The sequence below is a fragment of the Aulonocara stuartgranti genome, assembly GCF_965226115.1.
Source record: "Aulonocara stuartgranti genome assembly, chromosome: 3".
Classification (NCBI taxonomy): domain Eukaryota; kingdom Metazoa; phylum Chordata; class Actinopteri; order Cichliformes; family Cichlidae; genus Aulonocara; species Aulonocara stuartgranti.
The window spans coordinates 37,402,071-37,416,493 of NC_138941.1; the positions used below are offsets into that span (position 1 = coordinate 37,402,071).

At 42.3% G+C, this 14,423-nt stretch overlaps 2 protein-coding genes across 2 annotated transcripts; both read left to right on the plus strand.

The window, feature by feature from the left end:
- The first annotated feature begins 1,010 nt into the window (after nt 1-1,010).
- On the plus strand, nt 1,011-4,991 carry LOC309702864 (uncharacterized protein). Its single transcript, XM_082527486.1, has 19 exons — nt 1,011-1,193; nt 1,276-1,328; nt 1,400-1,489; nt 1,562-1,689; nt 1,787-1,927; nt 2,033-2,095; nt 2,192-2,353; nt 2,432-2,528; nt 2,630-2,844; nt 2,952-3,102; nt 3,168-3,376; nt 3,450-3,567; nt 3,637-3,842; nt 3,934-4,051; nt 4,128-4,300; nt 4,369-4,451; nt 4,521-4,639; nt 4,713-4,832; nt 4,902-4,991. The coding sequence occupies exons 1-19, from the start codon at nt 1,171-1,173 to the stop codon at nt 4,943-4,945; spliced, it is 2,313 nt and encodes a 770-aa protein (XP_082383612.1). The 5' UTR covers nt 1,011-1,170; the 3' UTR covers nt 4,946-4,991.
- A 2,346-nt stretch (nt 4,992-7,337) lies between these two features.
- LOC309702865 (uncharacterized protein) lies at nt 7,338-12,363 on the plus strand. The gene is made up of 17 exons (XM_082527487.1): nt 7,338-7,521; nt 7,610-7,665; nt 7,743-7,829; nt 7,976-8,103; nt 8,190-8,327; nt 8,996-9,064; nt 9,136-9,306; nt 9,378-9,474; nt 9,554-9,762; nt 10,302-10,661; nt 10,819-10,939; nt 11,011-11,216; nt 11,308-11,425; nt 11,500-11,672; nt 11,748-11,839; nt 11,926-12,044; nt 12,120-12,363. The coding sequence occupies exons 1-17, from the start codon at nt 7,505-7,507 to the stop codon at nt 12,260-12,262; spliced, it is 2,304 nt and encodes a 767-aa protein (XP_082383613.1). The 5' UTR covers nt 7,338-7,504; the 3' UTR covers nt 12,263-12,363.
- The last annotated feature ends 2,060 nt before the right edge of the window (nt 12,364-14,423 follow it).

Sequence of the window (14,423 nt, forward strand, 5' to 3'; positions counted from 1 at the left end):
TCTGTATAGACCAGGCTGTGTCCATACAGAGCTGAGAAAGCTTATTTATTGAGTTTTCTGTCTGTTAGCTGTGGTGGGTGCTGTGTACTTTGCTGTGGTCTGAGGAGGGATGCAGCATCAGAGCTGATGACACCAACGAACTAATCAGAAAGGCTGGCTCTGTGATTGGCTGCAAACTGAAGACTTTTGAAGTTATTGTGGAGAGGAAGTGACTGATCAAACCACTTACTGGTCAGGCAGCAGAGCATCTTCTCTAACAGACTGATTCAGCTCAACTGCTAAAAGGACAGATACACAAAATCCTTTATACCACTGTGTATAAATACAATGTATGTGTCTGACAGAGACATATCTACTACATTCTACTACTTTTAGTTTTTCTTTGCAAACCATGAAAAATCAAAATATTAAAGACTCAATGAATAAACTTTGTTGATGGAAGCTTACATTTTATTGAAGAAGGGCGGTGTCAGTTTATTCATAAAGCATTAAAATACAAGCTGTTGTTCATCTTCTGTTTGAAACAACCCATTTAACTCCTCCCCCCTTAAGCCAGCATTCTTTGGATTGGCTCCAACTCACAAACAGGAAGTTTGTGGGTGGAGCTTCAGTACTCACAGCCAGACCTATGTGGTTAAGATGACCATTCAAGGATATCAGTTCTCACGCTATCAATATGTTCTTAGAGTCTGTTCTTAAAGTAAAATGGGAAGTGTGGCATGAACGTGTTTAATTCTTCTTTTTGAGCATTAATGACACATGAATGTTTCTCCCACTAAAAATCAGCCATGAATCAAAAATTTGACCTACTAACTCAAACATTTGAGAAAATAAGATGACAACCTGAAACGTTGATTTATGGATGATATATATAAAAAAAAGCTCCCATACCATGAAGCTTCGTATCACTATGGTCACAAGTGAAGGACTCTTGGTGTTGTTATTGGCAACACCTGTGCTGCCATGACTGCTGATTGAAAGACGGCTTGATTTCTAACAGGCTACACATGGGGGTGTAGCGGTTGCCCGGCTGGTGTGGTAATAAAAGCTGGTTTGGGTTTCAGCACTGCATGGTGCCAGTGTGACCAGGATATGCAACGCGACAGTTGAGCTTGTGTTGGTTAGCTAGCATCCAGGCTAGTTTTAGACACTACCAACAGATCAGTGGCTATGGCCTTTTGTTTTTGCTTTGGGTAAGGTGTTTTCCACACCAGTTTATGAGTTGCTCCTCAAGCAGCTTTCTTCCATGAGACTTAAATCCGTTTTATCTTACAGAGTGCTCTTTCTCCTGTCGCTGCGGACAGCTTCAACGCGTGATATTCCCAGCGGTGAGCTTTAAATGTTTGCTTCTCGTAAGAGCAGCTGTGAAAAGCAATCTCTAAAACCTTTAATCATGCAGGAGTTCTTCAAATGGAGTGTCGTGAGCGTTACTTCATGATAGCTGTTGGTCTCTCCTTTGCTGGGGATAAACCTCGCTTTGAGGCTGTCGGTGAGTCTCTGACTGGCTGTAACTCCATCCTGGTGCATGTTAAATCTCACTAACCTCTGGCTTGTTTCCCAGACAGCACAGGCGTACACTCCATCACCGAGGAGTACGCGGCAGAGTGTGGATACACCATCAGTCTTCTCCCAGTTCTCGGCCACGTGGAGCTCAGAGCCTCTTACTTCAGCTGCCATACTAATGATGCAGTATGCCCCAACGCAATTTATCCAGACTTAATTACTGCACGTTAAGTGTTGTCTGTTCTCTGTGATGGCAACCTGGTGTTCCCATGCGCTTACACAGGATGATGAAGTGTTCACGTTCAACTTCAACCTGATTGTAACACGTGGAGGCAAGCAGGCCACATATGCGCTGAACAAGACCTGCACTCTGTCACTCCCGTGGTCTCCTCGAGAGGTTACCTGTGAGGTCAACTACATGGAAGTAAGCTTGGATTCAACCTGTAGCATTTTTTTTTTTTTTTTTTTTTTTTTTTTTTTTTATCCAGGGAACTCCTTGAGCTCTCTTATAATCCTGGATTTCCTGCAGGTGTCGGTGAGGAGTGAAGCAACGTGTCCGTATGTGGAAAACGGCGATTCTGCTTTCAAACCCGTATGTTTCACCTTAAGTGCAACTGCCAAACCTAATGTTTATGCACAGCTAAAATTACAAATTTGGGTGGGCTTCTCTTGAAATATTTCCTCTTAGGCCCTTTACTCAGATTGGAAGGTGATGTTTCAAAGAGCAGAGGATCAGTTTCTGCCCATGAACCTCTCTGAAGCTCGGAAGCTGGGTTACGTGTTTGCTCTCACAGATGAGAGGCTTGTGTTTCGGACACCGTATGAGCAACCCCATTCTTTCAGCACTGAGGTAAAGGGATGAGAAACTGTAAAGGTTGATTATCTTATTCCCGGCTTATGTAAAACTTCCAATTTTGTGTTTTTCCAGGTGAATGGCGTTCCAGTAGAGGTGGTCCATGCAGTCCTGTTCTCGAGGCAAAGCTGGGTTGTCCTTGTGGTCGATCTGTTGGCTGCTTGCTCGATGCGTCAGTATTAATCCTGGTGTTTTGGGGGGGTGCTTTTGGGTTTTTTTGTTTGTTTTTTTAACCCAAATACTTATAAGGAAACGATAATGGCGTGTCCACAGATAATGGGTCATATGACGGTGGCTATATGATTTGGGAGACTTCTGAGCTGCTCCACAGTCTGGTGTCTCCCTTAAATGAGACTGAGGTCAGCATTGGAGCCAATGGGAAACTTGTGGAGAAGAAAGTTGCAGAGGAGAGGGGCTACACCGTGGAGAAGGTTAACACCACCCTGCAAGTCAGTATTCCTTACAAAGCTGAAGGAGGATACAGGAAGGTAAGAAGGCACTAGAGCTGTAGACTTGGACTCGGCAGGTCTTCTAATCACAGCAGAGCTTTCAGGTTAAGACGAAATATTAGTGACATAGTCTGACTCTCTTGCAGAGCTTTGTGTCTCGAGACCTCTACGAATACTACGTTTTTCATCTCTACTTGGAGCAGATCTCAGTCGACGAGGCTGAGATTGCAGCCAGGCTTCGTTTTCACAGGATTATAGTCACTCCCCTGCTGCGATGCCACATTTTCACTGAAAATCGTAAGTGTATCTAATGCCCTGCATCACATCGCTGTGGTCATATTCTGATGGGCTTTTTGTTTCAGAAACTCTTGTAAGAGAGCGCTCATTCACCATCTATCTCGGCGGTGTCCCTGAAGACGTGGTGTTAGTTTCTATTCAGCTGAATGGACGAGACTTTACTTTGCCACTTACAAATACGAGCACCTACAAGGTCACTGAAGTTCTCCACCCCAACGGCACCCATGGATACACACTGACGGTGCTTTTTGATGATCCTATTGTCAAACTGCAGGTAATCTTTGGGATTAAAACACCCCCCCCCCCCCCCTGTATTTCATACTGGTTCTTAAAATGTTTCCTGTTAGTTCTCCAGAAAAGCCGTGGCAATGCAGCACATCCTGAATGTCAACTACACACTGGCTGTTCAGCCTGGAAATGAGCCTTACTATCATGAAACGACAGTCACAGCTCTAACTCGTGTCTGTAAGTCTTGAACCTGTTCAGTCTTTGGCTCAAGCATGAAATGGTATTAAATAATCCTGTATCCAACAGCGCCTCCTGTCTTTGATGCCAACTGTTCGGAGTCCAGCATACACTTTAAGCTGGACCATCGCCCTTTTGATTACTTTTGGGAGCTTGCCATCGGCTCGGACGTGCTAACCTCAGACCTGGCAGACCGGCGTGGCTACATCTTCAGTAATGACAGCCAGAGTCTGCGGCTTGATGTGCCGCTATTCACGAATGGGTTTAAATACCAGGTAGATGAGGGAAATGCTGTTGGCATGATCAGTTTGTTCTTAATAGGCTTGAATTGTGTTTAAATGTAGAAGTGCTGCATGTGTTTGGCAGGACGTCACTTTGAAGGGATTCTCAGGAACTTTTGAGATCCTTGTGAGAGTTCGTGAAACATCAGAAGTCCAGACGTCCACAGTTAAGACCTGCCTGTTCAGTCCCAAAGAATTCATCAGTAAGTGCATCCAGTCTTGACTATTGCAGACAGTCTCGGAGTTACCCATCATGTTAAAATTCAATTGTCTGTGCAGTGTGTTCGACCAATGGGAAGGTGAACGTGGTGGCTAACTTGTCTCTGCCAATCCCAAGTGGAGGGAGCCCAGCTGAAACCAGCCTCAGGGACAAATCCTGTCGGCCTAAAGATGCAGATGGCACCAGGGCTCTCTTTTCTTTTGCTGTTAATGACTGTGGAGCTATAATCATGGTAATGAGCAAATGTTATCTTTTATGTGTCATTTGTACCATATATTAAAATGCTTTTATTTTACTTAGCTGGGCAGGGACTCTGTGACCTATAGAAATGAGATAATCTTCAGCTCTGTGAGAAATCCAGAAAATCTGAGCAGTAAAAACAGGTATGCATCCTCACCCTCAACTACTTGGGTTTTCACCATTCGACTACTAAAATGTAACTTGTATTCCAGAGTGTTGCTGCAGTGCACATATACTGTGGCTGGATTGCATGCCCTCTTCTCGGCATACAAGTTTGAGTCTGACACAGTTGGCGTTGGTCGTATTGTGCATTCTAACCGCATCATTGAAGGTGGGTGGTTTAACAATTAAACAGCCTATCGGTGTCACTGAAAATGTTAAGTTAAATTATGTTCGTACTCTAGGTCCCGCAGTGGATCCCACTAGTGCATCCACCAGGAGATCAGTGACCGTACGACCTCGTTACCAGCCTTCTGCAAAGTACATCAAAGTGTCGAGCTTCTTAAAGAATCTCTCAAACAAAGGTCTGCACAACTTTTAAACCACAGAATTTGCCAGCATTGGAAGTGTCTAAATTGTATTTCTCTCCACAGGACTAAAGGAATCTTCACAAGTAAATGTATTTACTGTCATTTAAAGAACTAAGACTTGCGCTATTGTTTTGTAATAAAGACTTAAATGAAGCATGTGATCCATTCTTGTCAGTTTGTCACTTAAGCTATGTTCACACTGCAGGCGAAAGCGCATCAAATCTGACTTTGACCCTATGCGACCCATATCCGATCATGGTATGACAGTTTGAACAACACAAATCCAGTCTTTTCAAATCCGACCAGGTCACTTTCATATGTGGTACCGAATCCGGTACATATTTGGTGTTTTAGAAAGTGACAGCTGTTTGACTGGTCATATTGCATTAAAGCTGTCTTTTACGTGACAGATGCCAAATATCAATGTCGGAGAAGACTAACCTCTGCACAGAGGTAGGATCCACTGCTGCAAACAAGGCCATTGCTAAAGCACGGGCTCACCCCTCCCATTCAGTGTCCTTCCTCCTCTAATTTGTCAAAATTCGACAGACTGTGCAGAAATTAGACTGCTGCAACAACACCTAGCGCTGTAGCTGCCATTTGTACTTCGGTAAACGGCGTGTTGTGTCTTTTGCACATGCAGGCTGCTTTGAGGGCCATGAACGTTCACACTAGAGCACGTTTGCTGAAACTGGGACTCTGTCAGAATTACTGTAACATGGGCCTCAGGATCTTAAGTCTTTGTATGACCAGGTGAAACTCATAGGGAAATGGCCTGGCTTCTATAAAGCTACTCAAGGTTCTTTGCTACTAACATCTGATCTTAAAGCATTTAATTCTGGGAACTTTAAAGCAGTGTTCAAATGGCTCATTGCAAAGCTGGAACAAGCTGTGTAAACACTAAATACTTGATTTGCTGACCTCACAACATTGGCTTTAACTTGTTCCATATCAATGACATCAGTTTACTGTAATCATGACAAAATATAAATTGGACTTTTGCTTAAACAATCAAAACTTGGTGTTGTCATCTTTAGGTCAACAATGCTTCTCATCTATAGATATTCCATGAACTACAGTAGCTTTATGAAGAGCACTGAAGCCAGCAGGGATATCAACCAAAACCAGTACTGGAAATGCAAACTCTGGTTTTAATGATCCACTCAGTTGACAAGTTGAGGTAGTTATTTATGACCAGTTTTATTAAAGGGCATTGAAGCCAGATGAGACACAAACTGCAGGCATGTCTTTAAGACAGACTTGGATGAAATAATTTCCTGCTTCCAAATTCAGGTAAGAGGTTTCTGTACCACCCTGTTGAATACAGAATTGAATTTAAAATCTAAAGGTCAGGCCCATCTTAAAGACCTCATCGTACCGTTTCACCCCAATAAAGCACGTTGCTCTGACTGCTGGTTTACATATGGTTCCTGCTATTTAAAAGTAGAATGGGAGGCAGAGCCTTCAGCTGTCAGGCCCCTCTTGTGAGGATTCTGGAGACAGACACCCTCTCTGCTTTTAAGATTAGGTTCCAAGGTGTATAGTTAGGGTTGGATTGGGTGGCTCAGGATTCCCCCTTAGTTATGTTGCAATAGGCATTGGCTCTCGAGGGCTTCCCATGATGCACTAAATGTTTATTCTTCACTTGCCTTTTTTTTTTTTCCAATCCAAATTTTGCATGTATACCATCCGTTTTATTTTTGTTGCACATATTTAGTAGACTAGACTTTTTATCGAGGGGTGGAACCTAACAACCATACGATCTACTTCTGAAACACTTCATTGCATATTTATTACATTACAGCAGGGGTCCCCAATCCCAGTCCGCGAGGGCCGGTGTCCCTGCAGGTTTTAGATCTCACCCTGGGCCAACACACCTAAATCACATGATTAGTTCATTACCAGTCCTCTGGAGAACTTCAAGACATGTTGAGAAGGTAATTTGTCCATGTAAATCAGCTGTGATGGATCAAGGACACATCTAAAACCTGCAGGGACACCGGCCCTCGTGTACTGGGATTGGGGACCCCTGCATTACAGTGTGAAAAAATGTGGTGCAGTTCCTCCCTTGTCCACCAGAGGGTGCTGCAAGAACCTTACTCCAATCCTGTGATTGAACTTCAACTTGTGATCCACTGAGGATTTCCACAAGATTTGAAAATGAAATCCAAAAAAAGAAATATAAGATCCAGACATATGCACAAATGACTGCAGATTTATGCTTCAGTGCACTTTAAAGTATTTATCAATGGGAATATCACAGTTTGAAATTGCACACACATACAGAAGGGCCAAACATTAAGCTCAAGAACCTTTGCAACTTTATCAGTAGCACCTAAAGTGCACTGGAAACCCTGCGTCAGGCTAGGGAAGAAGCCTGAAGCTTATCAGTACTTATATTCTGGTAGTGTCACTGGCCAATCAGAGGCTCTCAGAGTTACACTCACAGGTGCAGCCTTTGAATAATCAACTCATCTTTAAATCACTTGCAGCTGATGCTAAAAGTGAACTTTTAATTTCAGGGGTCAAACGCAACTGAGCTCACACAGACTACTGCTGCTGTGGTTTGGATATCCCAAACACGTGATTCACTTGAGCTTGTGTTGGTTAGAAGTGTAGTTTGCTAGCTCTCAGGCTGGCTTTAGACCCTGCCAACATCAGAGGGTATGGCATTTAAGTTTAGGTAAGCTGCCTTAGTGGGAAATCATCAAGTTTATTTATGAAGTTAATTTCCAGTTAGGTTTTCTGTCACATGTCCCTTTGTGTTGCAGTGTGGCCTTTCTCCTCTCCGTGTGCTCAGCTGCAATTTGTGATCTCATCACGGATGGTAACATGCATGTGATTAGGGAGTGTGATTTTAAAAATGCTGGTAATCTGTACTTAAAACTTGCTTTGTTCATGCAGGAGTTCATATGGAGTGTCGTGAGCGTTATTTTATGATAGCTGTTGATCTCTCCTTCACTGGAAAGGAACTTCGCTTTGAGGCTGTGGGTAAGTTCCCCTTAAAAGCTTCCCTTCTGCATTGGAGCATTTTTTTTTTTTTTTTTTTTTTTTTTATTTATATAAAAAGCTTCTTTCGTCTGATAATTCTGGCCACTACGGAGCTGCATGACTGAGGTTATCTTCTTTTTGTAAAGATCGAACAGGAGTGTATGCCATCACTGAACAGTATGCTGCAAAGTGTGGCTATACCGTGAGTGCTCTCCCTCTCCTGGGCCACGTGGAGCTCAGAGCTTCTTATTTCAGCTGCCACACTGACAACAAAGTATGTGCAAGCAGTCAAATAAGCAGAAATGTGCTGCTGCGTAAAGAGAGAAGGCTTTGATAAATTTTCTCTTCTGTGTATTTCAGGATGATATGTTCTCCTTTAATTTTAACTTGATCGCTACACATAAGGGAAAGAAGGCCAGCTATGCACTGAACAAGACCTGCACTTTATCTCTCCAATGGTCTCACAGAGAGGTTACCTGTGAGATGAACTACATGGAGGTAAATTTGGATTTTATTTTTTTTAAATGTAGTCAGTAATTTTTTGAGGCTTTTTTAAAAAAATAGGGGACAAAATGAATACTGAACTGATAAATATACATGAATCTATATTTGCATTTCCCCCAAAAAACATGTTCTTATAATTAATCAATTAAAAATACACAGCAGCAGGTTTGCATTTTTCCCCCTCTGAGAATGGGTTGCAGTCACTAAAGACATACACATGAAGGACAATGCCACCCACACCGTAATAAAATGTCACAATCTTCCTCACCTTCTGAACTGAAGTCAGAACTTTTAAAATAAGGTGCTTCACTGACTTGTATCAGGCTAGTTTAGTTTTGCAGTCTGTGTGAGTAAAGGTGGCTGCTTCTCACTTGGCATTGATAGCTGAGGTATGCAGTGGACTGATGGCATTCCACAGAAAGTGGCAAACTGGATGTGTGGATCTGCATCCCAGCTGGCAGTGGCCTTTATGGATTACATGTAATGTTTTTGATCTCTTGGCTGACTAAAACATGTCTGTTCTATAGCAGCCACCGTAGCTAGGATTATACACTTGAATAGGAAGAGGGTAAGAAAACAGAATGTGGTTGACTGCAGTCTGCACTAACTCATAATCTAGTGGTGAAAATCTTACACCCTGTAATTTGGTGAATTCTGTGCAGGTGTCTGTGAGGAGTGATGTTACCTGTCCGATTGTCCCAATCAGACACAACAAGAATGCAGTCAGAGCTGTAAGTCTTACACTCGTGTAAATCTCTCACTCAGGAAGTAAACGGTCTTAAGACTTGTACATTTCCTCCAGGTACGCAGCACCACTTCTTCAGACTGGCAGGTGACTTTTCAAAGACCGGAGGAGCAGATGCCGTCCATGAATGTGTCACAAGCACGGAAGCGGGGCTATACGTTTGACTCAAGGGATGGAAGACTTCTGTTTCGAACGCCCTATGGACAACCCGACTCACTGAGCACTGAGGTAAACCACAGATTCAGAATCTGCATTTGAACCATTGACGCAAAGCAAGGCTTACATGCGTTTCTCTGCAGGTGGAGGATGTTCCAGTGGAGGCAGTGTATGCAACTGTGTTCTCCAGACAAAACTGGGTTGTCCTTATGGTCGACCTCTTGGCTGCTTGCTCCATGTGTCAGTATCTGCCTTTATGTCATTTTAGTGACTTTCTGCTTAGGATCAGGTGGACTTGCAATGTTGTTCCTCTTAACAGATGAAGGTTACTTTGATGACGGGGGCTATATGATGTGGAAGACTCCAGAGGCGCTGTACCCGAGTGTCGGTGGCACACAGATCAGGATTGGACTGAACGGGGATGCCATGGAGCAGCTAATTGCAGAGAAGAGGGGTTACATTGTTGAGAAGCACAAAGGCACAGTCCATATCGGCATCCCTTATAATGCTGAAGGAGGACACAGGAAGGTCAGAGGATGGATATTTAATCTGAGGATCATACAAATTTTGCAGTGCATGTTAAGTGTAGCTTTTGGATTGCTCTGAGGCTGCTTGTTAAAATGTTCAATTGATGCACAGGGATGGCTCGTTTAAGCATTTAATAACTTGAATAATTCTCCAAACTAGGGAAAAACTGGAGAGCTCGGCACAACCCCATTTGTTGTAACTGTGTGCATTCTGTAATCTTGCCTTTTGAAAGACGGGAAGTAGGCCAGCGATGACTCCCGCTTTAGAAAGCAGATTGCAAACAGGCGATATTCCTGAATAATGTTCAGTTTATTAATCACAGATGAGCTGATGAGCGGATTCATTGCAACATTTCGGAGTGACTGCAATCCAAGCCAGAACAGAGATTGTTATCCTATTTTTACTCGAGATGTTGGTCTTTGTGGCCATGTGACTAATTTATCTTGTATTACATCCTCTGTGGAACATATTTCAGTCAGACTAGCAGTTTATCTAATGGTAAAGATTGAAGTCATGCAAACTGCATGTTTGTCTTTCAGAGCTTTGTTATTGGGAGCCTCTATGAGTTTTATGCCTTCGACCTCTCCGTGGAGCAGATCTCAGTAGATCGTGACTATGTCGATACCATGCTCCAGTTTCGCAGGACTCTGGTCACTCCCCTGTTGCCCTGCACGGTTTTCACTCGTAATCAAACAGTCCTTGAAGAACAGATGTTCACCATCTATCTCGGCGATGTTCCTGAAGATGTCATGTTAGTTTCTATCCAGTTGAATGAACGAGACTTTACGTTGCCATTTACAAATACGAGCACCTACAAAGTCACTGAAGTTCTTCACCCCAACGGCACCCATGGCTACACACTGAAGGTGCTGTTCCACGACCCTGTTGTCAAACAGAAGGTAACCCTGCCACCACCACGCCCTTGTGAAAACGATGACTCTTTGATTTTGTTTTGATATAAACACTTGTTGCCTATGTTTGAAATAAATATTATTAATATTCACAACATGATGGCTTAAATCCTGCTCATCTTAGTGAATTTGTTTTCTTTCATAGTTCTTTATAGAAGATGCAGTTCTTAAGTTTATGCTGGATATTAACTACACGCTGGCTGTGCTACCTGGAAACGACTCTTATTACCACTTGGCATCCATTGTGGCACTGTTCACAGATGTCTGTAAGTTATTTGATTATTTACTCTATATTGGCAAAAGCTTTAAGAATGGTTAACAAGCTTGTATCCGACAGCACCTCCAGCCTTTGACGCGGTCTGCTCCGAGTCCGGGATACGCTTCAAGCTGAACCGTCAGCCTTTTGACTACTTGTGGGAGTTAACCATCGGGTTAGACGTGCTAACCTCAGACCTGGCAGACCGGCGTGGCTACATCTTCAGTAATGACAGCCAGAGTCTGCGGCTTGATGTGCCACTTGCCACTCATGGGTATAAATACCAGGTAGATGAGGGAAATGCTGTTGGCATGATCAGTTTGTTCTTAATAGGCTTGAATTGTGTTTAAATGTAGAAGTGCTGCATGTGTTTGGCAGGACGTCACTTTGAAGGGATTCTCAGGAACTTTTGAGATCCTTGTGAGAGTTCGTGAAACATCAGAAGTCCAGACGTCCACAGTTAAGACCTGCCTGTTCAATCCCAAAGAATTCATCAGTAAGTGCATCCAAGCTTTATTATCGCAGATGGTCTCAGTTACCCATCATGCTAAAATGCATCTGTTTATGCAGTGTGTTCGACTGATGGGATGATGACTGTGGTGGCAAACCTGCCTCCGGTAGTCTCAGGTGGAGGGAGAACATTAAGAATGAGCCTCATGGACAACTCCTGTGGGCCTAAAGATATGAATGGCACCAGGGCCCTCTTTTCTTTTCCAGTCAACAGCTGTGGATTCATATTTGAGGTAAAAGCTGAGTTTACTGATTTGTGGCATCCTCTCCCTGTGCTGCTTTGCCCTCACTTTGTACTTTTTCTTCAGCTTGGAAAGGATTACGTGACTTATCAAAATGAGATCTTCTACAACAAGAATGACCAGAATATGGACTTGGTTTCTAGTGATGCCACTGAGAGGTATGAATCTCAAAACTTTCCTGTTCGTTTTTTCTTTCCCCCACCTGCATCGATCCATGACATTGAAGGCTGTCCTTGTCTCCCAGGGTGATCGTGCAGTGTACATATCCTCTATCTAGTCTCCATCAACTCTTTACAATGTACAGATTTGTGTCTGACACAGTTGGAGTTGGTAAAATCATCCGCACAGTGCAGCCCACAGCAGGTACAGTAACTTATTCACCTGCTGGAAATTATGCTTTCTTTTTCAAAATCTAATTTATTTTTTATCTGTTTCTAGGATTGCAACGTCCCACCAGAAAGCCCACTGCTGCACTTCAAAGCACCCCAAGACACACACAACCTGTTGTGTTTGTACCTGGTGTTCGTCCATCTGCTCGATACTTTCGAGTTTCTAGGGTTCACAATCTTGCAGGTGGCTAACTGATAAATATCACTTTTTGGTGATCCCCTTTCAGGAGCTTAAAGTCACAAAGTTGTATTTTAAATAGGACAAAACTGCATTAAAGCTGACTTTGAAATTATTTGTCTCGTAGAGCTTTACTACTGTGTACTTGGCATCATTTTTGACTGTTTCTGACACAGGATGTAAGAGTGTCGAGATTTCATTGTAAGGAACTCATGGTCATAAAGGGGTAGAAATGACTAATTATGGCTCTCCAACGTTTAATTTTTTTTTTCTTACCCTAAATATTCAGGAAATCTTGGTCTAAATATATTAAAGAGTGAGAAGCTTGGGAAAGAGTAGAATGCACAGGTAATGAACTTACAGACTAGTACACTTCAGCGAGAAGTGTACCTCAGTCAGCCAGTCACATGAAAGCATTTGGACATGTAAACAAGGTCAGCATGATAGTTTAAACTGAGCAACAGAATGAGGACAGGTGATTTAAATTCATTTGAACATGGCATGGTGCTGGTCTGCTTCAGAAACTGCTGATTTATTGGGATTGTATCACACAACTATCCGTAGGGTTTAAGCGACTGGTATTAAAGAGAATTCAGTGAGAAGCAGGGTTCTCTCGCTGAAAGTCTCAGAGGAGAGAGGTCGGACTGCTTCAAGTTGATAAGAAGGCATCAATAATTCTAGTAACCATCAGTTACAACCAAGGTATGTAGAGGAGTGTCTCTAAATGCACAAGTCCAACCTTGAAGCAGAACTGGTGTCAAGCCAGCCTCCAGTTTGTTTTACGTTCCCTGTGTATTCAAAGTATTACGGGAATGGATGTGGAAACCGGATTTCAAAATAAAAGCCAACTTCGAGTGAATTAACAGATATGTTAAGAACATAACATATAATTTAGGCTTTTTTTTTTTTTTTTTTTTTTTTAATACAAACTAATGTTAGATCTATATGACACAGCCTTGTACCCTAATTGTGCCCTGTCACTATCAAGGCCATCTTATTTTGGATTTCAAAGTAAAAGCCCTGTGAATCTTCATTTTTGAACTACTCTTTCAATGACTTAATAATGCTCTTAAAAGCAAAAGTCGTATTTCCAAATACTATTTGAACTTTATATCAACACTTTCCAACCAGTCTTTTTCACAGTGATACCATATCAATATCAAGCTTCCTCCCACCGTCCAAAGACATGCAGCTTGTGGGGATAGGTTAATTGATTAATCCAAATTGTCACTAGGTGTGAATATGCGAGTGAATGTGAGTGTGAATGGTTGTCTGTCCCTATGTGTTTAGCCCTGCGACAGACTGGCGACCTGTCCAGGGTGTACCCCGCCTTTCGCCCTATGACACCCTGAAAAGGATAAGCGGAAGCGGATGGATGGATGAAATCACTGAAAGGTAGGTCAATTGTGGACAATTTGAAAAGGCTTTTACTGTGGAAGGCAAAATCAGAATGACTTGATATTGATATGGTATCACTGTGGGGCTGTATACTGTTGATCTAAAGTGGAATTACCCTGTGGAAACAGGAATTTTCCATTTTAGAGCATTTTGAAATTGTTCCAGGATCAAGTCAGATATGGGCAGTTTGAAAATGCTTTTATTTTTGAAAGCAAAATCAGAATGACTTGATATTGATATGGTAACATCGTGAGGTTGTATACTGTTGATCTGAGGTGGAATTACCCTGTGGAAACAGGAAATTTCCATTTTAGAGCATTTTGAAATCACTGAAAGGTAGGTCAATTATGGACAATTTAAAAAGTCTTTTATTTTGGAAGGCATAATCAGAATGACTTGATATTGATATGGTATCACTGTGGGGCTGTATACTGTTGATCTAAGGTGGAATTACCCTGTGGAAACAAGAATTTTTCATTTTAGAGCATTTTGAATCGTTAGAAGATTAAATCAAATATCGGCAATTTCAAAGGGCCATTACTATGAAAGGCAAAATCAGACTGACTTGATATTGATATGGTATCACTGTGAAAAAGACTGTGGTTGGAAAGTGTTGATATAAAGTTCAAATAGTATTTGGAAATACGACTTTTGCTTTTAAGAGCATTATTAAGTCATTGAAAGAGTAGTTCAAAAATGAAGATTCACAGGGCTTTTACTTTGAAATCCAAAATAAGATGGCCTTGATAGTGACAGGGCACAATTAGGGTACAAGGC

Coding starts and splice junctions, on each gene's coding strand:
- LOC309702864 (XM_082527486.1), top strand. CDS start 1,171: ATGGCCTTTTGTTTTTGCTTTGG. Junction 1,490..1,561: donor ACCTCGCTTTGAGGCTGTCG/GTGAGTCTCTGA, acceptor CTTGTTTCCCAG/ACAGCACAGGCGTACACTCC. Junction 4,833..4,901: donor AAAGAATCTCTCAAACAAAG/GTCTGCACAACT, acceptor TTCTCTCCACAG/GACTAAAGGAATCTTCACAA.
- LOC309702865 (XM_082527487.1), top strand. Junction 11,673..11,747: donor GCTGTGGATTCATATTTGAG/GTAAAAGCTGAG, acceptor CTTTTTCTTCAG/CTTGGAAAGGATTACGTGAC. Junction 12,045..12,119: donor CACAGTGCAGCCCACAGCAG/GTACAGTAACTT, acceptor ATCTGTTTCTAG/GATTGCAACGTCCCACCAGA.